The following is a 24,718-nucleotide window of genomic DNA, read 5'->3' as shown; positions in this document are numbered from 1 at the left end:
GTGGATGTGATCTACATGGATTTTAGTAAGGCATTTGACAAGGTTCCACACGGTAGGCTTATTCAGAAAGTCAGAAGGCATGGGATCCAGGGAAGTTTGGCCAGGTGGATTCAGAATTAGCTTGCCTGCAGAAGGCAGAGGGTCGTGGTGGAGGGAGTACATTCAGATTGGAGGATTGTGACTAGTGGTGTCCCACAAGGATCTGTTCTGGGACCTCTACTTTTTTGTGATTTTTATTAATGACCTGGATGTGGGGGTAGAAGGGTGGGTTGGCAAGTTTGCAGACGACATAAAGGTTGGTGGTGTTGTAGATAGTGTAGACGATTGTCGAAGATTGCAGAGAGACATTGATAGGATGCAGAAGTTGGCTGAGAAGTGGCAGATGGAGTTCAATCCAGAGAAGTGTGAGGTGGTACACTTTGGAAGGACAAACTCCAAGGCAGAGTACAAAGTAAATGGCAGGATACTTGGTAGTGTGGAGGAGCAGAGGGATTTGGGGTTACATGTCCACAGATCCCTAAAAGTTGCCTCACAGGTAGATAGGGTAGTTAAGAAAGCTTATGGGGTGTTAGCTTTCATAAGTCGAGGGATAGAGTTTAAGAGTCGCGATGTAATGATACAGCTGTATAAAACTCTAGTTAGGCCTCACTTAGAGTACTGTGTCCAGTTCTGGTCGCCTCACTATAGGAAGGATGTGGAAGCATTGGAAAGGGTACAGAGGAGATTTACCAGGATGCTGCCTGGTTTAGAGAGTATGGATTATGATCAGAGATTAAGGGAGCTAGGGCTTTACTCTTTGGAAAGAAGGAGGATGAGAGGAGACATGATAGAGGTGTACAAGATATTAAGAGGAATGGACAGAGTGGACAGCCAGTGCCTCTTCCCCAGGGCACCACTGCTCAATACAAGAGGACATGGCTTTAAGATAAGGGGAGGGAAGTTCAAGGGGGATATTAGAGGAAGGTTTTTCACTCAGAGAGTGGTTGGTGTGTGGAATGCACTGCCTGAGTCAGTGGTGGAGGCAGATACACTAGTGAAGTTTAAGAGACTACTAGACAGGTATATGGAGGAATTTAAGGTGGGGGGGGGGGTTATATGGGAGGCAGGGTTTGAAGGTCGGCACAGCATTGTGGGCCGAAGGGCTGTACTGTGCTGTACTACTCTATGTTCTATGTTCTAATATAGGGAGAAGCCAGGAGACTGAGGCTGAGAGGAAAAGTGGATCAGCCATGATGAAATGGCAGAGCAGACTTGATGGGCCAAATGGCCTAATTCTGCTCCTATATCTTATGGTCTAATATCTACAATTGCAGGTAATTGTGGAATAGGTTGTTGCATCCAAATATAGAATAAAGATAATGAAGTGAAGGAGTTCCTTACATGAAAAATACAAACATTCTTTACTTGGGTCACAGAGCTAGTGATCAGATGTTTGTGCACAGGATTTCAGCATGAGGGAGGACTGTGTCAGGTTTTAAACGATCCACGCGATAGAGATGCAATGACATCAGTTGTCAGGATCCACCAAGTGGTAGGGTTGCTATAGGAAACCAATTCAAGAAACAAGTTGGCACTTGTTAACTTTCTACTAATTTCACCTACATTCCTTTTAAAGCTTACAGACTGCCAGATCAGCAGCAATGGCTGGGGCAGATTAAAATGAACAAAAACTGCAAATACACTTGCAATTGCTTCAACTCCTCATCCACTTTTACTTTGCCTTGAGGTTCAGCAACTCATGCTGAGGTCCAAACAATAAAGTTTGCAGACAATGCCCATAGGACAAAGGGTCTGAAGTAGACCTTTAATAGTCTGAAATTGGTTAGTCAAGGTATATCCAGCACTGCATTGTTGTTAGCAACTGGGTGAGGACAAGTGGGAAGGCTGCTGAGATAATAATGATGCATTATAGGAATCACAGAGAGCAGTACTGACAGATGCCTGTCACCTAAGTTTAATGGCTTGTTTGTTCAATGCAGTGTTATGCACAACCATAATGAAAACAACAGCCCTGAAGTGAGGTTTTCACTTTTTCAACACACCTTCCCCTACACTTGTTAACTCTCCGAATCTGTGTTTGGTTGACCATTGATTCCATTATTTGGATAAGATCAATCACCTGCCCAAAAGTTGTTTTCTTCTCACTAAGCAGCCATCTTTGAGCATGCACAAACCAGCAACATCCCCTCTACCCTACACCTGCTTGTAGTGTTTAGTGCCACCTGCCTCCATTCAGTGACAAAGTTTGTTGTGGCTTTGCTTGAATGTCGATTCTGTCTGTTATGCCTGCATTGCTGAAGTTGAACCATAGAACCAGGGGCGGAATCGGAGTTACTCAGGCTGAACGACTAATTTAATCAACTCTTCAGTAGGTCAGGTAGCATCTATGGAGGAAATGGGCAGTCAACATTTTGGGTGAAGATCCTTCACCTGGACTGGAAGGGCCCAGATCAGAGGTTCCCAAATTGGGGTTCATGGACCCCTTGGTTAAATGCAAGGCTGTATGGCATAAAAAAGGTTGGGAACCCCGGTCTAGATGAAGGGCCTTGACCCTAAATGTGACTGTCTATTTCCCTTCACAGATACTGACTGACTCATTGAGTTCCTCCAGCAATTTGTCTTTGCTCCAGATTCCAGCACCTGCAGTTTCATATCTTTTAAAAGTATTCTTTCTTCCTTTGGCTGTCTCCATTGCTTTATTTTAATCAATATATATTTCATTTCCTACAATAGAGAGTGAAATGGACGACTTCCTTTCTGAAAGGTCACTTACAAAAAAAAAGTTTCCATCTTCCACGTATTGAATCGATAATTCAATAGTACCACTTAGAGAAACTGAAGTACCAACTGCAGTTATCTTGATTTGACTTCCCACGATGATTGATGTAGGCACTAAAAGCTAAATGAATGCATCAAACCATACTACTTCACAGATTGAAGGAAGGACTTCCAAAATCTCATGAAAGCTTACTTCTGAAAGCAACCAGGCCATTCTTCAATCATTCTCAAGAACTATTACTACAAGAACAACATTTGAAGTATTCACCACTGAACAGCATAATTCAGCAATTCAAACTATGTTTTCCTTTGATATATAAGATCAGTTTTTATTTGTGCATTCATCCAAATGAGAACGTCGATAACAATAAGATCGCAACATGAGGTAAAGTCAGCTTTAGTTATCACAATCTGCAAATTCCTTTTATTTTACACATTTACTTTTTGTTAAAATTTCTTTTATTTTCTTTTTGAATGTGTTATCTATTGTTACCCAGTTGGATAAATTCAAATGCTGCTAACAAGCAGGGGGAATATAAAAACTGAGGAAGAACTCCCACTACCCTGGCATCTTGGAATCAACAGTATCATGAGGGAGCTTGAGTGTTCTACAGTCAAACTCCTCTACACCTGAGTCTAACCTTGCCGAATGTGAAGTGTTGCTCTTTGGGAGATCAAACATAAAGAGTCAGTACACTTATTGGTAAGACCCTGGTAAGACAGTGTTGATCTGCAGAGGGATCTTGGGATGCAAATCCATCCCTCCCTGAAAGTAGCTACACAGGTTGATTGAGTGGGAAAGAAGGCACATGACTTGCTGGCCCTTATTAATTGAGAAAATGATTTCAAGAGTCAGGAAGTTATGTTGCGGCTATATAACATTTTGTTAGGCCCCGTCTGGAGTATTGTATTCAGTTCCCATTGCTCTATTATAGAAAACATATTGAAGCTTTGGAGGAGGATGCATTAGAGCAGGGGCTCCTAACCTTTTTTTATGCCATGGACCCCAACCATTAACCGAGGGTCTGTAGACCATAGGCTGGGAACCCCTGCATTACAGGTTTAACAAGAAGCTGCCTGGATTCGAGAGTATAAGGAGGGTTGGAAAAACCTGGCTTGTTTTCTCTGGAGCAGTGGAGACTGAGGGGGAAGTCTGATAGAAATTTATATGATTATGAGAGGCTTGGAGTAGCTGGCCAGCATCTTTTTCCCTTGATTTCCCTTGACTTCCCATCTGTATCAAAAATGGACCAATAAAAAGTATTGTATCTACAGGCGCTAACAAACTCACATTCATTCACCCATTGCAAGTAAATATTTAAAAATTTTTTTTAACAGACTACATGGATCAGTTTCATTAAATACAGTCTTACACCGGAACTAAACAACTGAAAATGCTGTAATCACTCAACAAGTTAGGCATTATCTGGGGGGGGGGGGGGGCGGGGAGAGAGAGAGAGAGAATGTTTCAGGTCACAGCCCTTCATCGGAACTAGGAAGTAGAGAAGGAAAAGGTGGTCTTGTACTGCAGTAAGGGAGTGGAAGTGTAAACAAGACAAAAGGGACAGATGGAGTTTCCAGAGAGGAGCAGATTTTCTTCAAGGTTGGCATTCATAGCATGTAGACCAGTACAGTAGGTGTCCTTCAGCCAATGATGTTTGGTCATCACTTTAATCTATTTCAAGATCACCCTTCCCTCCCATATAGCCCTCCCTTTTCCTTCATCCGTGTGTCTATTCTTGGAAAAGGATGTTTCTCATGGTGGGAGAATAAGAGGGCACAGCCTCAGGATAGAGGGATGCCCTTTCAAAACAGAGATGCAGACAAATTACTTTAACCAAACAGTGGTAAATTTGTGGAGTTTGTTGCCACATGCAGCTGTGGAGGCCAGGTCGTTGGGTGTATTTAAGGCAGAGATTGATAGGTTCTTGATTGGACATGGCATCATAGGTTACGGGGAGAAGGCCAGAAACTGGGGTTGAGGAGAAAAAAGAACGGATCAGCCATGATTGAATGGCAGAGCAGACTCGATGGGCCAGATGGCCTAATTCTGCTCCAATGCCTTATGACCTAAGTCTCATTTGCCTTGTACGTCCCCAGTGGATTCTTATTCATGACTCCCCCACACTTTCAGCACTTTAAGCTAGCTCAGTTTCAATTAGTTCACTTGAAGGGTCCTTGGCTCTGTTTCTCTTTCCGCAGATGCTACCTGACCTGCTGAGTTACCTCCAGCACGTTCCGATTTTATTTATTGTATCACAGCTGTGGTAAAGGAAGATATCATGGACCGATAATTTACTGCGTTAATGTGGGCTGAAGTCAGAAACAATCACTATATTGGGGGTATCTAAAGACTCCCTCCCCCCACCTCAATATTAACAGGGACACTGGGGAGCAAATCATTAGGCAGATTTTGGAAAAAGCGTAAAAATAACAGGGTTGTTGTCATGGGTGACTTCAGCTTCCCTAATATTAATTGGTATCTCTCTTAGTACAAGAAGTTTAAATGGGGCAGCATTTGTGAGGTGTGTCAGGAAGGATTCCTGACACAATATACAGACTGGCTGACCACAGGAGAGGCCATACTGGATCTGACAGATTTCTCGGTGGGCAACCAGTTCTGAGACAGTGACCACAATTCCCTAACCTTCAGCATAGCCTTGGACAAGGATAGGAATAGACAGTATAGAGAAGTATTTCATGGGGCGCTAATTTGGATGCTCTTAAGCATGAACTTGGGAGCATGATTGGGAACAGATGTTCTCAGAGAAATACACAACGTAAGTATGGAGATCGATTAGGAAACTCTTGGTTGGGGTTCTGGATAGGTTTGTCCCACTGAGGCAGGGAAAGGATGGCAGGGTGAAGGAACCATGGTTGACAAGAGAAATGAAACACCTAGGTTTAACTTAAGGTTCAGGAAGCAAAGACCAGACAGGGCACTTGAAAGTTACAAGGTATCCCCGAAGGGGCTTAAGAAGGTCTGTAATGAATTCTTTGCTTCAACATTCACCAGTGAGAAGGACCTTGACGAATATGAGGTCAGCATAGATATGCTGGAACATGTTGAGATTAAGAAACAGGATGTTTTGGAACATTGAAAAAATGCTAGGCTAGATAAATCCTCAGGGACAGATGGGATATACCCCAAGTTATTACGAGAAGCGAAGAAAGAGTCTGCTGCGTCTTTGGCACTGGAGTGGTACCAGGAAATTGAAGGGTGGCAAAGGTTATTCCTTTGTTCAAAAAGGTAATAGGGATAATCCTGGGAATTATAGACCACTGAGTCTTACTGGGGCGCATTCTTAGAGACAGGATTTACAAACATTTGGAGAAGCATGGAATTTCTTGCCCACAGAAAGCAGAGTGGGGTTGTAGATGGGGTGCATTCTACCTGGAGGATGGTGACCAGTGATGTTCCGCATGCATCTGCTTTGGAACTCCTGCTCTTAGTGATTCTTATAAGTTAATTGGATGAGAAAGGGGAAGGATGGGTTAGTAAGTTTGTAGACAACATGAGGGCTGATGGAGTTGTGGATAGTGTGGAGGATTTTTGTAGGTTGGAGTGGGACATTGACAGGATGCAGAACTAGTCTGAAAAGTGGCAGATGGAATTGAAATCCCAAAAACTGATAGACTTTGGAAGATTGGATTTAAAGGCAGAATACAGGGTTATGGCAGGATTCATAACAATGTGGAGGAACAGAAGGATATTGAGGGTCCATATTCATAGATATCTCAAAGTTACCACACAAGTTGATAAAGTTGTTAAGAAGGCATAAGATGTGTTGGCCTTCATTAATTGGGGAATGGAGTTGAAGAGTCGTGGGGTAACGTTGCAGCTCTATTAAAATCCTGGTTAGATCATAATAGCAGTTAGGCCATGTCAGGAGTATTACATTCAGTTCAGGTTGCCCATTATAGGAAGGATCTATGGGCTTTAGAGATCTGGAGGCCTTGGAGAAGGCACAGAAGAGGTTCACCAGGATGCTGCCTGGATTGGAGTACATATGCTATGAGGAGAGGTCGAACAATCTTGCATTGTTTTCTCAGGAATTACAGAGGCTTGTTAGGAGTTCATAAAATAATGAGAGGTATAGATAGATAGATAGATGATATCTTTTTCACAGCGGCAAAGTATCTAATACTAGAGGGCATGCATCTGTTAGAGGGAGCAAATCTGAAGAAGATGCATAGGGCAATGTTTTTCCTAATTTTTTCAGTACAATCCCTGGGTGTAAACAGGTAATACAAAAGAATTATGTATCAACCGGACTGCACATGTATTTTAAAGACCTCTCTTCTGATGATCAACCCGAATTCTACTGAATTGTGAAGTTTTCTGGCAACCCACTTTAACAAAAAACACAATATGACAGTCAGAGGCAGGACCCGAATGTCATTACCTCATTGTTGAGCTGTGATCAATTGCCATAGCTTGCAGCATAGTCTGCTCCTCACCAAGGTGTGTTCATATATCATACATGACTAACAGATAGTCAGCCAGAATAAATGGACCCACCCATGATCATGTGAGAAAAAATCATTTCCAGAGGGCCTCTAGTAAGACAGCTGTGTTGTGAAAGTTAAGAAATTCAGATGTTTAAAATCTTGAATAGAATATAGAACATAGAACAGTACAGTATAGTACAGGGCATTTGGCTCATGATTTTGTGCTAATCTTTTAACCTACGCCAAAATTAATCTAAACCTACTCTCCCACTTAACCCTCCATTTTTCTTACACCCATGTCTCTTAAATATCCCTAAAGTATCTGACTCTACCACCACTTCCAACAGTGTATTCCATGCCCCAGCCACCCTGCATATATAAAAATACCTATACTTCCCTCCAATCACCTTAAAAGTATGTCATTTCGTATCAACCATCGCTGCCCTGAGAAAAAGGTGCTGGCTGTCCACTCTATCTATGCCTCCTATCTTACTCACCTCTGTCAAATTGCCTCTCATCTCCCTTTGCACCAAAAACAAATGCCCTAGCTCACTCCACCTTTCCTCACGAGACATGCTCTATAATTCATGCATTTTCCTGATAAATCTCCTTTGCACCCTCTCTAAAGCTTCCTGATCCTTTCTCTAATGGGGCAATTGGAAGTAAATGTAATCCTCAACATGTGGCCTAACTAAAGTATTATAAAGCCGTAATATAACTTGTTGACCTTTGTACGCAGTGCCTTGACTAATAAAACCAAGCATGCCATATGCCTTCTTTACTACCCTATCATCTTATGAGGCCACTTTCAGTGCACTATGCACTCGAACCCAAGATCCCTCTGTATGTTGAAAGCAGTAAGGATCCTACCATTAGCTTTACATTTGATCTCCCAACATGAAAGACATGCGAGTTCGATTTTGTCATTTAAAAAAAAATTGGATTGGTATATGGACAGGAAAGGAATGGAGGGTTATGGGCTGAGTACAGGTAGGTGGGACTAGGTGAGAGTAAGCGCTTGGCACGGACTAGAAGGGCTGAGATGGCCTGTTTCTGTGCTGTAATTGTTATATATGGTTTGTTATACATCACATTTCCCTTGATTAAACTTCATCTGCCATTTCTCCAGCCATATCTGCAACTGACCTTTTGGCAATCTTCTGCACTATCCACAATGTCACCAATTTTGTCATCGTCTGTGAAATTACTAACCATCAATGTTTTCATCCATGTCATGTATATGTGACAAACAGCAGAGGTCCAAGAGCATTGCTAGCCCCAGACTGCCAAACAGAATAAGACCCATGGACTACTACCCTTAGTAACCTAGGGACAACTCCGAATCCAAACGCCAAGTTTCCATGGGTCTCATGCACCTTAATCTACTGGGTGTCTCCCTTGAGGCACCTTGCTGACTACCTTTCCACAATCCATCCACCGACCACCTTTGCTACTTGTAAGAAATGACCTGGTCCACACAATCTCCCTAATCGGGCCGAGTGCACAGAAATCCTCTCCAATAGTTTCCCTTTCACTCATTGGGCATGGCATAAATTTATCGGTTGGAGCATTTTTAAATTCTAGACTGTTGAGAATTAGAGGCTCCTGAAAGCAAAATGGTGTTACTGAAAAGATAAAATTTTAAAGTTTAAAGCCTTTTGGCTAGCAAAAAGACATCTCATGCACACTCACTGATGACCTGTTCCTATTACTAAGCTGACAGTGGTATGAATACACCTATATCCTGTTATCCTAACACAAAATGGACATGACAATGTAAGCAAGTAATTTGTAAATAATTACAAAGACAGAACGCACGCAAGCTGAAGGAACCACTTAACATAACATTCCTCCTTATACAGCTAACATTTTGTTCCTATATTCTGCTCCCTTAATCAAAATGTTTTTCAAGAATTATATCCAGAACATTCAAGTTAAGGGAAATATCACAATATTTAATTAAACTTATGCCTTTATTAAATCTGTTGATCTCTATTGATGTCAAACCAATTTGCTTTGTAATAGCTCTTTTACTCAGAAAATGTGGGGCACCACTGTAGCATAGCATTTAGCACGACGCTATTACAGCTCGGGACGTCAAAGTTCAGAGTTCAATTCCGGTGCCATCTTTACGAAGCTTGTACATTCTTCCCGTGAGCGTGTGGGTTTCCTCTGGGTGCTCTACTTTCCTCCCACAATTCAAAGATATACTGGTTAGTTGGTTAATTGGTCATTGTAAGTTAGGCTAGGGCTAAATGGGTGGGTTGCTGGGCAGTGTGGCTTCAAAGGTCAGATGAGCCTGTTCCACTCTGTATCTCTAAATAAAATTTTTTAAAATGGGAGAGTAGGAGATAGGATTTTATTTATTTAATCATTGATAAGATGTAACTACTAACAGTAATGCAGATTTATCATCCTGCCTAAATGCCCTTTAACTGCAATGGCAGTCAATCATGTGCAGGATGAGTGAATGTTACACTGGAGCAGACTTCGAAGAAACTCTGCAAAAACATGTGAATTAGGAAGAGTCAGTCAGAGTTGCCTTCTTGTGCCTACTCTGCCATTTAATGATAATTGCTGAGCTGACTGTATTCTCAACTCTGCACTCCCATTGGTCCCAGGTGAACTTTCACCTTTTTTATATTTAATATTGATGGAGATGAGAAAACAGATTAGATCAAGATAGATCAGTTGGCTGCGAGGTGCTGCGATAACAGCCTTGCACTCAGTGTTAATAAGACAAAAGAACTGTTTGCAGACTTCAGGAAGAACAGGAGAACACGCTCAGGAGGGATCAGCAATGAGAAGGGTGGACAGCTTCCAGTTCCTGGTCATCAGCATCTCAGAGGATCTGTCCTGGGTCCCACATGTTGATGCAATCATGAAGGCGGTCCAATAATTAAGAGGATAAAGGTTCAAATCTTAACATAAATTTGGTGTAACAATATTTAGGTTTCATGCTAGAATAGAAGTGTTCATCTGGAGAAAATAATTGTTCAGCGCACACACTTTAGAAAGTAAATTGATATTCTTTCACCCTATTTGGCCTGTACATAACTACAGTCTCATCTATCCTCTGCAAGACCAAGTAACCCTCTCAGCTTTATTGCAATACAATTACTCACATTTTTTCACCTTCTCAGGGCACTTGGAGTCGGGAAATTAGAGCTAGCTTTGCCACTGATGCCCACAAAATAACAACTGAAAAATTACCTTGATACCACACTTTGGGGAAAATTCCAATTCCTGATTATGATCTGATTGTCTGATAGAGAGGGTTGAATCCAGTTGTGTCAGTTCCTCTCCAGGTTTATGTTCCTTTGCTGAAGTGTTTAGTTACTATGAAATCATATTGCAATATGAGTCAGTGCACAGACAATGAGAATAAATATTAGCTTTCTGCTCTCCTTTGTTTTGCTGAAAGAGCCAACTTAGCTTGTTTACCGCTTCAAAACACTGAAATGAACTGGTGGGTAACAAATGTACATTTTTAAAAATTGAATAATTACCCTGATCTATAGCAATTGCTTCTACTTCTCAAAGGAACAAGAATTCCGAACCTTAACCAGCTGGCACAGTGTTGTGAATACACTGGAAGCAGTTCACCTTCTCTCAACAGGTACTTTCCAAAGTCTTGGCACTATTCCAGAAGAAGTAGTCTGGGCAGGGCAGGGCGTGATGTTTTGTAAGAGCTGAGTTCTGCTCTGAATGATGGAGCAAAGCCACATGATGACAGAGGGCTGGGCTCCTCTACATGTCTGAATCACATCGGGAGACGCTAATCACAACTTATTGCAGGAGATTCTGAGATGTGTCAGAATTAGTCAAGCAGCGAGGCAATATAAGTTCACTTGGTGAACACCTTACTGTACATTTCTTCTTCTATGATAGTCAACGCCGGTGAAATTGTATGGACTGAACTCCTTGGCTGAAAAATGAATGCACTCACCTTACTGGTACTGACTGGTTACAGCTTTATTATTATGTTATCCCATGTATCTGGCACCTATGTTTGGAATGGTAGAAGATACGTAGGTAGGTGTCTACATTTATTTTTTCCATTTGTAATTATGCATTAACAAGGATTTCAAATTATAGAATACTATGATGTTTCAATGCTGAACTGGTTATATATTATTGAATTTATGCTTTGAGTGATTTTGTGTGCTGTCGGATAGGTAAATTATAAATTGTATAATCTTTATTACTGCTTGTTATTTTAAATAACATTAAGTCCTAATGAAAAACTTCAGCTTTTGTTCACAAGGGCAATACAAAGAAAGGGAAAATCTGGAAAATCTCTTCAATATAAAGAGATGCATGTTTGCCGTACTTTCTACCGTTAATGAAAAAGGTGCAGATTTTAAAATACTGACTCTGAAATTATTTCAATCCACTGGTTGGAAAGTGGAAATGGACATTCATTTCCTGTTTCTGTATACATTATATATTATGATTATTTGCCTGTCCCCAGTTTAACTGTATTTCAATATGTTCTTAGATAGACAGAGATTTTTTTTTGAATGTATATAAGCTGAGGCCATGTATATCGAGATTGGAATTCCACGGCAAAAGTTACAAGTCCCGTCTATCCATCGCTGGATTTCCCAGTACACAGAGCATCAGATCCCGTTTTTAATGACATATTGATCTGCAATTAATTGCAACATATTTCTAACATAATGAATATTTCCTGTCTCAGTTTTATTGCTTTATTCACCTGAGGAAGCATCTGCTACACATCCTGGGTGATGTTATTACTTTTCTGCAAGCTCTGCTTACCCTGCCAGCAAGTTGTTATGTCACACTTGGACAGAGGAAGCAGCTGTGACAAATGGAAGACGGAAAGCGCAGACAGCTTCCTCAAGAGGCATCAGCCAATTTGCAGGCTTCATGGATCAAAGGTCCCTCTCTTGAATCCAGCTAGTTCGTACTACAATACTGAATCATAAGGATAAGATCAAAGTCATGAGAACTCTTTGATAGTTACTGGCATGTTTTAGCAGAGATTTAGGAAACTAGAAACAACTGGCACTCTCAAAAATGAGTCTCAGGGAGAGTTTCCAACATCCCAACAGTGCATGGAATTCTGCTCAACAGCAACAGCAATGGAGCATTGGACAAACATGACCAAGGGGAAGGAGAGGACAAGACAGGGTATAGGTTAACCATTTGGATGTTGGGACCAAGTGTAACGTATCTAAGTTGCTAATGGCACTAAATTGAGTGGGAACACTTGCTCTTCAACTCACTTTATGTTATCAGCAAACTTAGATATGCTACACTTGGTCCCCTCTTCCAAATATAGAGAGTCTGCAAAGAGATACAGATAGTTTCAGTGAGTGGGAAGGACCTGATAGATGGAGTACAAAATTGAAAAATTTTAAGTCGTCCAATTTGGAAGGAAAAACAGAAGATCAGATTTTTATTTAAATGGTGAAAGATTGCACTATGTTGTTGAGCGGAGGGAATTGGGAATGCTTGTGCATGATTTGCAAAAGGTTGGTTTGCAGATGCAACGGGCTATCAAAATGGCAAATGGAAATTTGTACTTCATTGCTAGAGAGATTGAATTTGAAAGCAGGGATGTTACGCTGCAACTGTACAGGGTTCTGGTGAGGTTGCATCTGGAGTACTGCATGCAGTTCTGATCCCTGTCGCGCTTTGTTTTTTTTTGTGTGGGAGGAGGGATTTAGGGGTTGATGATCGTGCTGCCTTTCTTTTTGTCTTGGTTTCATGGCGACCCAGAGAAGAAGAGTTTCAGAGTTGTATACTTTGAAAATAAATGAACCTCTGAACCTTTGATTCTGGAGATGAAGAGGTTAACTTTTGAGGAGAGTTTAAGTTGCCACAGACGACATTTGCTGGAATTCAGAAGAATGAGAGGGGATCTTATAGAAATAGATAAAATTATGAAAGGGATAGATATGATAGAGGCAGGAAAATTGTTTCTACTATTAAGTGAGACTAGAATTAGGGGACATAGCCTGAAAATTCAGGGGAATAGATTTAGGATGGAGATCAGGAGAAACTACAGATATGAAGTGGACTTCAAGAAGGTGCAAGCTGATCATGCCCTAATGCACATCAATGGCTCCTCCATGGAGAGAGCCTGGGGCAGAGAACCAATCTTTTTGGAAATTACACATCTCACCTGTTACCTCAGCACCACCTCTTTAGTCAAGAAAACACAGTAGTGCCTCCACTTTCTGAGGAGATTGAGTTGAGTGGGGGTCCCCACCCTATCCTAATGCATTCCATCAGTGAGAGTGTCCCACCCAGCTGTAGTTACATCTGTCATGAGCATTGCAAGGCATCTGACTGCGAGACCTTGCAACAGATTGGGATAACTACAGAGAGAATAGTCAACGTCTGTCTTCCTCCCCATCCAGGATATATACCAGAAGCACTGTAATCACACAGCCCTCAGCATTGTCAAGGACCCCCTCCCATCCATCCCACAATCTCTTGGACTTCCTACTGTCAGGCAGATGAGACCAAAGTATAAAGAACTGGGACTGCTAGGCTGGGTAAAAGCTTCTTCCCCCAATGTTCAAGAGCTCTGAGCACCCTGATATCACCCAGTGCAAATTATTTATGACAGCGCCAGTAGCATTATACTGTTGTATATTTAATTTTATGCTGTATGTGCACTTAAGGTCAGCTTGTACATGGAGAGAATACTTTTTATTGTCTGTTAATATTATTTTATGTGCTGCACTTGTACTGTGTTTTGCACCTTGGTGTTAGAGGAACATTGTTTCGATTAGCTGTATACATGTGTGCAGTTGAATGAACTTGAACTTGAACCTGCTTTTCCCAGAGACAAATTCTGCACCCAGGGAAGCAGTAGATGCTACCTCATTAGATAAACAGTATTTAAGACTCAGGTAGATGGATTTTTGCATAGCAGGGAAATTTAGGATTATGGACAATATCTTCCTTTACAGCTGCATGGGCCAACCATTCTCTGAGCAGGAATTTTTTTTACACGGCCTGAAAACTTTAATATAACATTATATAAAAGAAGGCTTCAGCCGTGTGCCTTCTTTTCTCATCTTCTTAAAATGTGCCTTCCAAATGTCCCACAGCAGGAGATGTGAGGGATCAGCTCTTTACTGCAGGATTCTGTTGGCTTGCTCATTCCCCTGCACTGATAACTTTAGCATACCTCCTCTGACCAACATACCTGTTAGCAGTCCTCAGTGCCCCCTTGCTCCCACCTTGGAGCCCCGCTGACGATGTGGGAGTGCAGCAACTGGTTGAAGATGCACGGGGGTGATAATGACTGTGATGGCTGTCTATGTTTGACACTGATCTCAAAGGGGTGGGTGATTCTGATCTGTGATGTTTGATGTCAATCATTTACACAGAATGGGTCTGGGTCAAAACAGAATCTCCAAACCACCTGTCGGCTCATTTTAAATGCATGGCTGGTGACAATCAGATGAGCATTGTTAAAATTATGGACTGCAGCAGAATGGGGGGTTCTTATCTTGGGCATCAGTTGAACAACATGGCTGGCTGCGTTTTGGGCATTTGTGGGAAAAGCTAAAGATACTATCTGTGTGCTGCAGCCAGTATGGCACCAGACCAAATTTCAGAGCAAATGTGTCTGATATTTTGTTGAATAATCGGGTTGTCAGTTTTATTTGGGATAACAGAGTGGCTGGTGTCTTCTAAACCAAACAGAAAGGTCATAATTCTTATCATTGCTTCCTCCCCATGGTGTGCTTCAGAGAGGGTCAGGTACAGTATTGATCTGATAGTTCTCCCCCACCCAACGAGTCCTGTATGCTCAATCTTTGGACCCATTGAGATGAGAACCACACAGCACAGGAATTTCTAGATGGAGGAAAAGAATCAGAGAAACCCTTACCTAGAAAGTTTCAATTAAGTTAACTCCCAGCCTTATAGTGTAATATAACCCTTCTTTACTGGGTTGGTTATCATAGAGCTCAAAATGACAGACCGACGGAGTATAACAGGCTAAAGAGCAACATGTTGGGCCAGTATATCTAACCCAACCCTCAACAGCTTCATACTTAGCAGCAAGTGTTGTAATATTTACCACAGGATAAAACCTTGTCTGCCCTACTGAATTCCTGCAAATCAGCAGTCTCTCCCTCGATCAAAACCCACACTGTATACAACTCATTGGCAATGCCCATGTTAATAACGCTGGCATTAAAGGCACACCCCATAAAGTGTGCCTTTTTCCTAATTTGGTAAGCAACCCTGGCATTCAAATTTCTTATACTATTGAAGAATGCTTAAGAACAAATATTTCCTCACTGCAAGTTTTGACTATTGTGCATTTTATAAATGCAGCGAAGAGATTTTGAAACTACATCATGAATCTTAATGTTTGGAATGCTATTACACATTATTAACCTTAGTAACTTATCTTGATCAAATCCTGATCTGATAAAATGCTCTTTAGATTGCAAATCAACAAGGGTGGGAGTAGCCTTTTGGCTCCCAGACTGTGTCCTTCCAACAGGGCACGAGTGGAGAAATAGAGAGAGCAAATCTGATTGCAACTGGCATGGAAGATTTTAGTCTACATACTGATCAGATGAACCAAACTGGCTGGGATATCAGAGAAGACAAATTTGTAATGTGAGTCAAAGACAGTTTCATTCAATAGTATGATACCGAACCTACCCAGAAATGGACAACTCAGATACTACCAATAAGGATTCATAAAGCATCTTAATGTTATAGTTCTTCTCAGTGGTAATGACCACTATGTAGAATTCCAGATTTAGTTTGCGAAACAGCAATAAAAGATCAAAACCATTGTCTTCAATTTAAATAAGGACAATTTTCATGGTGCAAAAGTGGATTGCATGAAGTGGACCTGGAATCTAAGCTAAGAAACAGGCCAGCAGATGAACAATGGTAGATATTCAATTAGCTTGTCCATAACACTCAGCAGGAATCCCAGTTAGTAAGAGAGATTCATGGTGAAGTGGAATATTCTTTGATTAACAAAGGAGGTCAAAGATAATATTAAATTCAAAGTAGGGCATACAAAATGACAAGGGCTAGTGGTAGGACTGAGGGCTAGGAAGAATTTTTAGGACCCAGCAGTGAAAGACCAAAACGCTCATAAAAATTGTAAAACTATCTTGAGAGAAAACCTGTGGGCATAAGAAATAGTAGGAAATTCTAACAGTATATAAAGAGTAAGACAACAGCATTCAGGCATTTGTGCCAAGGTGCCAGGCAATGTCCTTCACCTACAAGAAAAAGTCCAATCAGCTACACTTCAAATTCAATGGCATTACCATCGCAGATTTTCCTTACCATTAAACTTTTGAGATTAACACTGAACCGAAACTCGACTGAATTAGCCACAGAGGTACAGTGGCTCCAACAGCAGGTTAGAGCTGCACATCATTTGATGTCTTACTCACTCCCTAACATGACAAATCTCTTCCAGCCTTCAGAAGGAATGTAATGGAATATTCCCCATTTTCCCAAGTGAGTTGCATTCTAATAACATCTCAAAGTTCAGTACTATCCAGGACAAAGCAGCATATTTTTACAGTAGTATACCAGTTAGCTTAACACTATTACAGTGCCAGTAACATGGATTCAATTCCCACCAGTGTCTGTAAGGGGTTTGTACGTTCTCCCCCTGACCACGTGGGTTTCCTGTGGGTGCTCCGGTTTCCTCCCACATTGCAAAGGCGTACAGGGCAGTGAGTTAATTGTTCACATGGGTGTAATTTGGAAAGGTCCATTACTATGCTGTTTCTCTAAACTAAACTAAAGCTATTTGACTGGCGTCTCATCAAACAGTGTGAACATCTGTCCCCTCCATCACCAATGCACAAGGCTGTAATATTTACCATCTACAAAATGCACTGCGGTTATTTACCCAGGGAATTTGTCCCACCCTATAACTTCTACACCTTGAGAGGCACAAAGGCAACAGTAACATCCTATCTTGCAAATACCGTCTCTTCATCATTAGGTCTAAAACCTGGCACACTCTACCCAACAAAATTGTGACGGCACCTTCATTTGAAGACTGCAGCAATTGACAGAGGTAATCCACTACCTCTTTCGCAGTGGCACTCTGAGATTTACAGTTATTACTAGCCTTACCAGTGACAACTGCAAGTCAAATAAAATACTCTTGGGAGTATAAATGCACATTCTTCTTTCTTTAGTAAACAGCTGTTACTAATATCGCTGTGCTGAATATAGATGCCAATTTTAAAAGGCAATGTATTGTTTAGTAATTCCCATAACTACAAATCAATATATACCATGAGAGGCCAGAAACTTCACTGCAATTGCAAAATGTTTATTGCTCCTCCCTGTCTTCCTAAATCTGTTGTGTGTGGTGACAGGCATAATGATATAGGGGTCAGGTATCCAATGCACAACAGCAATTCCAAACAAGTTTAGAAACCCATTTAGTGATTTGGAACTCAATAAACAACATTTCTCTTCATTTACCTCAGCTCTGGTTATAAACCTCTGGATTGATTCCACCCAGGCACATACCAGCTGTGTGCTGAAGATCAATCGGTGTTCAATTAACTATAGTCTGAACCTAGAAGATGTTCTGGAAGCTATCTGTTCAGCATATCAGTGGCTTTAATGAAGCAGATCTCAAGAAAAAACACAAGATGCTTCACTTAAATACCTGTAAAACTAAAAACTAAAAAGATTATTGTGGTTGTTTAAAATCATCCTTTAAATATCTCATTATTTGAAGACCTTCATTGTTCCTTCCTTTTTCAGCACTTGCACACAGCATCATAGTTCAGTCTTCTCTACTTGTGGCCCAATGGCAGATAGAGTGTAGAACTCAACCATTTGGATAGATGGAGTTAAGATCAGATACAATCCAGCTGAATAATGGGACAGACTTGAGAGACTGCGAGTAGTCTACTTGCATTTATATAGCAACTATTACGTTGTCTATGCATCTGAAGAAAATTTGTTACATCTGCAACAGAGAGCATAATTGATATCCCTCTATTACCTGGAAGTGGTCCATCCCCTTGGACCTCACATATGATTGGTTGCAGGAGAGGGCAATCTATTCACTTTACAAGGATAAGGAATAAAGAAGGCAGTTATTAACATGTTCAGTGATTCAAGTGTCTTAATATGTTTTGATGAACTTTTAGTACAAAAAAATTTCCATTAAAGTTAATCAATTTAAAATGTAAACCAAACTTTGATGGACCCATCCTCACACATGCAACTTTGCCTTTGTCAAACCCTGTGAGGGGCACTGGAGTTTGAGATAGGGATAGGGTTTGGGGGTGGCATTGGCTCTAAACATTGTACCACTCAAGGACTAGTTGCCATAAGATCTCACCAATCTAGTTGAAGAGGCAAAGGCTGGGCAAGATTGCTGAGTGCAAACGGGTGGGGTTATGATATCGGGCTATCTCATCCAGCATGATCCGACTCAGTAATGCTTCAGCACTGATAATTTCAGGTTTTGCTCTACACATTTAATGCCTTCTTTTTATATCAACTGCATTAAACAATGACACTGTGTTGTGCTGTCTATAGGATACATAAAATAAATGTTAAGGCACTAATGAAAACAGATGAACATAGAGAGCTTCTGGTACAAACTCCGTTGTTCCCTGAAAGAGGAAAAAAATGCTCCGTGGCCACTTTGTTAGGTACAGGAGTGGAACCCAGTGTGGTCTTCCGCTGCTGTAGACCATCCACTTGAAGGTTTGACATGTTGTGTGTTCAGAGATACGCATCTGCACGTGACTGTTGAAACGCTTAGTTGCTTGAGTTACTGTCAACTTGAACTAGGCTGGTGATTCTCCTCCGACCTTTCTCCATAACAAGGGGGTTCTGCCCACAAAGTTGTTGCTCACTGAATGTCTTTTATTTTCTTGTTTATCTCACCTTTGTCTGTAAACACTAGAGAATATTGTGTGTGAAAATCCTAGGAGATACTCAAACCACCCTGTCCAGCATCAATCATCATTCCGCACTCAGATCACATCTCTTCCCCATTCTGATGTTTGGTCTGAGCAACAACTGAACCTCTTGACCACGTCTGCGTGCTTTTATGCGTTGTGTTGCTGCCACATGATTGGCTGATTAGATATTTGCGTTGATGAGCAGCGTACCTAATAAAGTAGCCACTGAGCATATATAGATAGGGAGCTGGAATACTTATTTTCATAGCTCAAGACATAGAATATAGAAATTGGGATGTTATATGGAAACTTTACAAAACATTGGCCAGGACACACAGCAATTGTGTGTACTTCTGGTGGCCTCACTATAGGAAGGATGTGGTTGAACAGGAGAGAGTACAGAGGAGTTCCACCAGGATACTGCCTGAAATAAAGGACTTTAGCCATGGGGATAGATTGAACTGACTGGACTTGTTCTCCCTGGAGTGAAGGAGGCTGAAGGTGTCCTTTGCACAATATTGTAAAAGGCATAGTTTCAGTAGTTAGTCAGAATCTTTTTCCAGTGTTAGGGGCATCAAAAAACCAGAAGCCAAGGCGAATGGAATGGATTTTAAAGGGGACTTGAGGAGAAAGGTTATTTCTTGCACAGAAACTGGTTAATATCTGGAACTTGTTCCAGAGGAGATAATGGAATCAGATATAATCACAGTGTTTAGGAGACATTTAGTTAGGCACTTGAAGAAGCAAGACATTAGAGGATATGGGCACAATGCAGGCAAATCGGATCATGTAAATGGGCAAAAAGGTTGACATGGACATGGGAGGCCTATTTCTGTGCTGTACAAATGTATTATTCCCTTTTTCCCTTTAATACAGCAAGAGGCATCAAAGCAAAAATAAAGTTGTCTCCTCTATTTTCCACCTTTGAAATACATATTCAAGCATAAATGTATATATCTGTACAATCCGAGTCAAACACAGACAGACACACACTCCCTCTGTGGTTTGCAGGTAACGTCCAAGATTGACAATTAACTGGCTGTAACTCAGATGACTGGCTGTTGCTTTGTGCTCCTGAGTAACCACTTGAAGCAGGGTAGGGCCTGGATCCGGCAGTCACAGCAGTAACAGAGTTGCATGCCAAAACAAGCCCGGAGATCTCCTGGGCAAAGACAAAAGGAGTGCTTGTGTAATGCAGTAAGGCCTAGCTCTGACTTGCCTTTCCAAGTGCTGAATGCTGATTCAGAGTTCAGCTCTCATTAGTTCCTGAAGAAAACAGCTTTCAGGACGTTAAACAGCCCTTTCCTGTGAAGCAAGCTGTTTGCAGCTGTGCAAAGAAGGAACAGAGGAAAAGGTATAGTTTACAGCAAAAACTACTGAAGTATTTAAATTAACTCAGAAAGGACTGGTGCTACTAATTCGTTGTTGAAAATTGAAATTACTCTTGAAAACCTATGGATGGCATTGTGTGATTTGATGTCTGCTCACCACTCACCATGCAGGTTTAACCATGATATGAACAAGTATTGCCATCCTGGAGTGCACAGTGAACCAGCTCTGTGGCAGACTCCATGCCACTTGGTCACTTGTACACGACCTTATTTCCCCGGCTTGGCAAGGAAACCCTTGGCAGTGTTTCTCGGTTTCATCTTTTCATGAGGAGGAGCATGACTTCATACTTAGCCTCTTATCCCAAACAAGGAGACACAATTGAAAAATGTTACCATGGTTGGCATCAGGGAAGAAGCACTTGAATTTGAAACACTTAGGGATATTGGGGCAAATTTCTTCATTTGTTTGATTATTTTCCTAGAATGTCTCTGTCTTAGATCTTGGGCTTGTGTTGTTTATATAATTCAAACCATCCATTTTAGACCCAGAATAAGCCAGGAATCCTCGGAATGGGCCAGGACCTCACTCGGCTAGAGGCATTACATCCCCAGCACTTGTTGTAGTGAAAAATGCCAGTGCAGCCTGGCACTGTATAGGACCAGGGATGGTGCATGCTGAAGGATGAACTTTGCCAGCAATCTGGCTCAATGTTCGGCAATTGGTCTGCTGACCTGGCCATCTTGTTGTTGAAATGCAATAGATCTTGACAATTTTATCATCTCTGGGGGGGTGGGGGCACTGGAATTTGAAGAGCAATCCTAACCTCGGATTGCTATACTGTTTCTATGTACCTTCTCTGCCAGTTTAATCCATTTTTAAATATTAACACTGATCTGACAGAGAGAACATGACTTGATCCTGTTCCCAGATATGCACTACCTGGTATCCAACATGGTGTGTTCCCTTTTCGCAAAATGCAACCAGGAGTGTTTCATCGGACAGTTAGTATAACTACTGCCTACAGCTCAATCGATTCGAGTTCAGCCCTGACCTCAGTGCTGTCTGTGCAGAGTCTGCCCATTCTCTCAGGGGCTACACAAACTTCCCCAGTTGTTACGATTCCCTCCCACATCCGAAAGATATGTGGTTTCTAGAGTAACTGCCATTGGGGTACAGTTGAGTGGTAGTTGTTGAGAATGTGGGGTGCAGAACAGGTGCTTGATGTTTGGCATGGAAATGCCTGTATGACTCTGTGGCAAGCCACGATTTTACAACCAAACATCAGGTTTCTGACTGAAAACCTATGTGCGACCCTCTAAGTTTGTAACTGTATGTGCTAATACTGTTCTGCCACTCTTCTTGCAATTCATTCAGTTAGTAAATCAAACTCTAAGCCAAATGCTCCACAGGTTCCATTTAACGTAGCATTTTATGGTGTACATCGAACCTCATTCTATGCACTCACCGGTTCCTCGAAGGCATTCTTCAAAAGGCAGTCATCTATTTGTATTTCCAACACTGTTTACTTTTGTACAATTACTCAATCAGTGCCAAACAGTTTTTTCCCTATTCAGAATTAATTTGAGTCTTCCCGAATTATTATTATTATTATTATTATTATTATTATTATTATTATTATTATTATTATTATTATTATCATCATCATCATCATCATCATTATTATTATTAGGGTCACAGTGCAGTAACAGGCCCTTCCAACCCAAACAGTACGCGCAACCCAATTACACCCACGTGACCAATTAATCTACGATCCTGAATGTCTTTGGAACTGTATGAATTTAGTGGCATTATAAGAATCTCCATAGGCAGGAATAAAACTTATATTTCATTTATCAGGTTTGGATATGAATCATCTCTTTCGCTTCATCCTACATTAGACACAATCACATTAAATGGGCAGAGAAGATTACACTAACTGCAGTGAACTGCTGTAAAGATAAAAAATAAGGGGGTTTAGATGCTGAAAAGCACTGTAAAATAACTTCAAAGAAACGAGAACAAAAGATGGATGGAATGTGGTGTTATTTTTGTGTTCCTATTACAGTGGAATACTTGAAGTGCTTGCATGCACAAGAAACACATTGAACCTTACTGAAAAATAACTTCAATTACAATTCCAATTATATTCCAAGCCACTTGTTTGCTGGCACACTTCTATCGGATTCTTAATCTTTCACAGAATTCTTCTGTGTCTGTGTATTTATCACTGCACCATGCAGCAATTCCCAGTTTGTGGCAGCACTTCCCTACACAATCCTTGGCTCCAATTTCCAGCAACTGGTACCTTGCCCATTGCAACTTACCTGCACTTTCGATCACTCCCCCACTGATTATTGCCCTTCAGCGCCTTAGTTCCCAAAATCTGGAAGTTGCCTTCTGAATTTTTGCATTCCAAAAAAATTTTAAATGCCGGCAGTGAGTTCTGTTGTAAACCTTCTCATCTAATGAATAAATATGTAGCAAAACTCAAAACCAGGTGCTTGCCTCTCTGCACTGTTTATCATCCTACCAGGGAGACATTGCTGGATGAAAGATTTGCAGATTTGCAAGTTCACAAAATGATGCCTATTATTGCTGACTCCACAGGGCTCTGCTAAGCAGCCCAATAATTTTACTCTGGCTTTGGTTTAAACTGTCTCTAAATTGAAATTGTCCCTAAGACATAAACTCAACTCAAAACAAGAAAGTTGTAGTGACTGAACAGTAATGTGATAAAGTACCACTGCTTTAAATGTTATTCATATTCTGATCCACTTACACACCTCACCTTCTCTTTCGTTGTCTATTCTCAATTTCTACAATGCTTCCTCCAAACTTTTCTCTTGTCCACCTTCCCGTCCTTCGCATTATCGTTACAAATCAGCTCTCTGAGAAAACACTTGATCACTTCACTCAATGTTGCCATTTATTAGGGAGCATTGCCGTTGTGCCACAATTTGTTGAACAAAGCAAAGGTTGATGAAGAATTGGTTTGGGAATTGCAGAGCTTCAGGAACGGCCTACAAACAGCATGGCTGTTAAAGGTGGGCAGAGTAAGTTCATAGTACTTGAGTGCTTAGCCAGTTCCATCACAGGCAGAACCCTCCCACCATCGAAGACATCTTCAAGAAGGTGGCATACATCATTAAGAATCCTCACCATTCTCAACATGCCCTCTTTCATTACTACCATCAGGGAGGAGGTACAGGAGCTGAAGACCCACATTAACAGCTTCTTTCTTCTCTGCCATTTATATCTCTGAATGGTCCTTGAATCCATGAACATCATCTTGTTATTCCTTTTTACTGACATTCTTATTTATTTTGTAACTTCTGGTAATTTTATGACTTTGCACTGCACTGCAACTGCAGAACAAGAAATTTCATGTCATATAAGAAAGCGATAATAAACCCAGTTCCGATTCTGATTCTGAGTTAAAAGTACACAGAGTTAGAGACAGTTGGACAGGACCTTAGAGAAGGGAAGTAGGGGAGAGACAATGTAGGGAATTGAAAACTATGTTAGAAGTGATAAAACTCAGCACATTTTAACTAATAGGCCAGAAAGCACCCTGGTGATAGGTGAACAGGAGATGGTGTGCATTAGGATATGATCAGTAGAGCTCAAGTGTACAGAGTAAAATGATGAAGGCTGGCGGTTGTGCATTGGGATAGCTAAAGGCAATAACAAAGGGCTACAGCTCTAAATTTACTGTGCTGGATCAGAGTTAGGCAACAGAATTGGAATTAAGAGTCTCATTCATGGAATAGATTGAAGGCCTGAATCTCATTTCAGGCTAAAATATGACAGTGGTCAGGTTTGCTTTCTGACAGTTACTCTGAGAGTGACAGTGGCTGGGGAATGGAGTGTATGACTTGGACTAAAGACAATGGCTTCAGTCTATCTAGTATTTAATTGAAGGATAATTGGGTGGCAATATGCAGATGAAAAATAGGAGGGGACCAAGGACATGTCTCTGGAGGACAACAGTGGTATCAGTATGGCTATAGAAAGTGAAGCTTGGTGCCAAAATTGTAATCAAGGCAAATCAGTGTGTGATATTGGACAGGATAAATGTAGTAACAAAGGAATTAAGAGTTTATCATCCTTGAAAACGGAGATATAAAACTAAATGAAATCCAGGCTATTATTAAAAAATAAATGAACAGCGTGTGAACCAAAGGGTATGCACTGTGTTCTAATGTTCAGTGTTTTAGATGACTAGTGCAGGATCT

The 24,718-nt window shown here is 41.1% G+C and overlaps 1 protein-coding gene across 1 annotated transcript in view; it reads left to right on the top strand.

Moving 5' to 3' along the window:
- The first annotated feature begins 11,009 nt into the window (after positions 1-11,009).
- The window catches only part of LOC140737102 (laminin subunit gamma-1-like), a 52,049-nt gene continuing 38,340 nt past the window's right edge, over positions 11,010-24,718 (top strand). Inside the window, exon 1 of the mRNA XM_073063280.1 lies at positions 11,010-11,265. Coding sequence (XP_072919381.1) covers positions 11,166-11,265 — 100 coding nt within the window. The 5' untranslated portion in view covers positions 11,010-11,165. The remainder of the gene's footprint in view (positions 11,266-24,718) is intronic.

Source organism: Hemitrygon akajei, chromosome 12 (assembly GCF_048418815.1).
Source record: "Hemitrygon akajei chromosome 12, sHemAka1.3, whole genome shotgun sequence".
In the NCBI taxonomy this organism is placed as follows: domain Eukaryota; kingdom Metazoa; phylum Chordata; class Chondrichthyes; order Myliobatiformes; family Dasyatidae; genus Hemitrygon; species Hemitrygon akajei.
The sequence above is the reverse complement of the archived record's forward strand: the minus strand, read 5'-3'. Positions and strand labels throughout refer to the sequence as shown.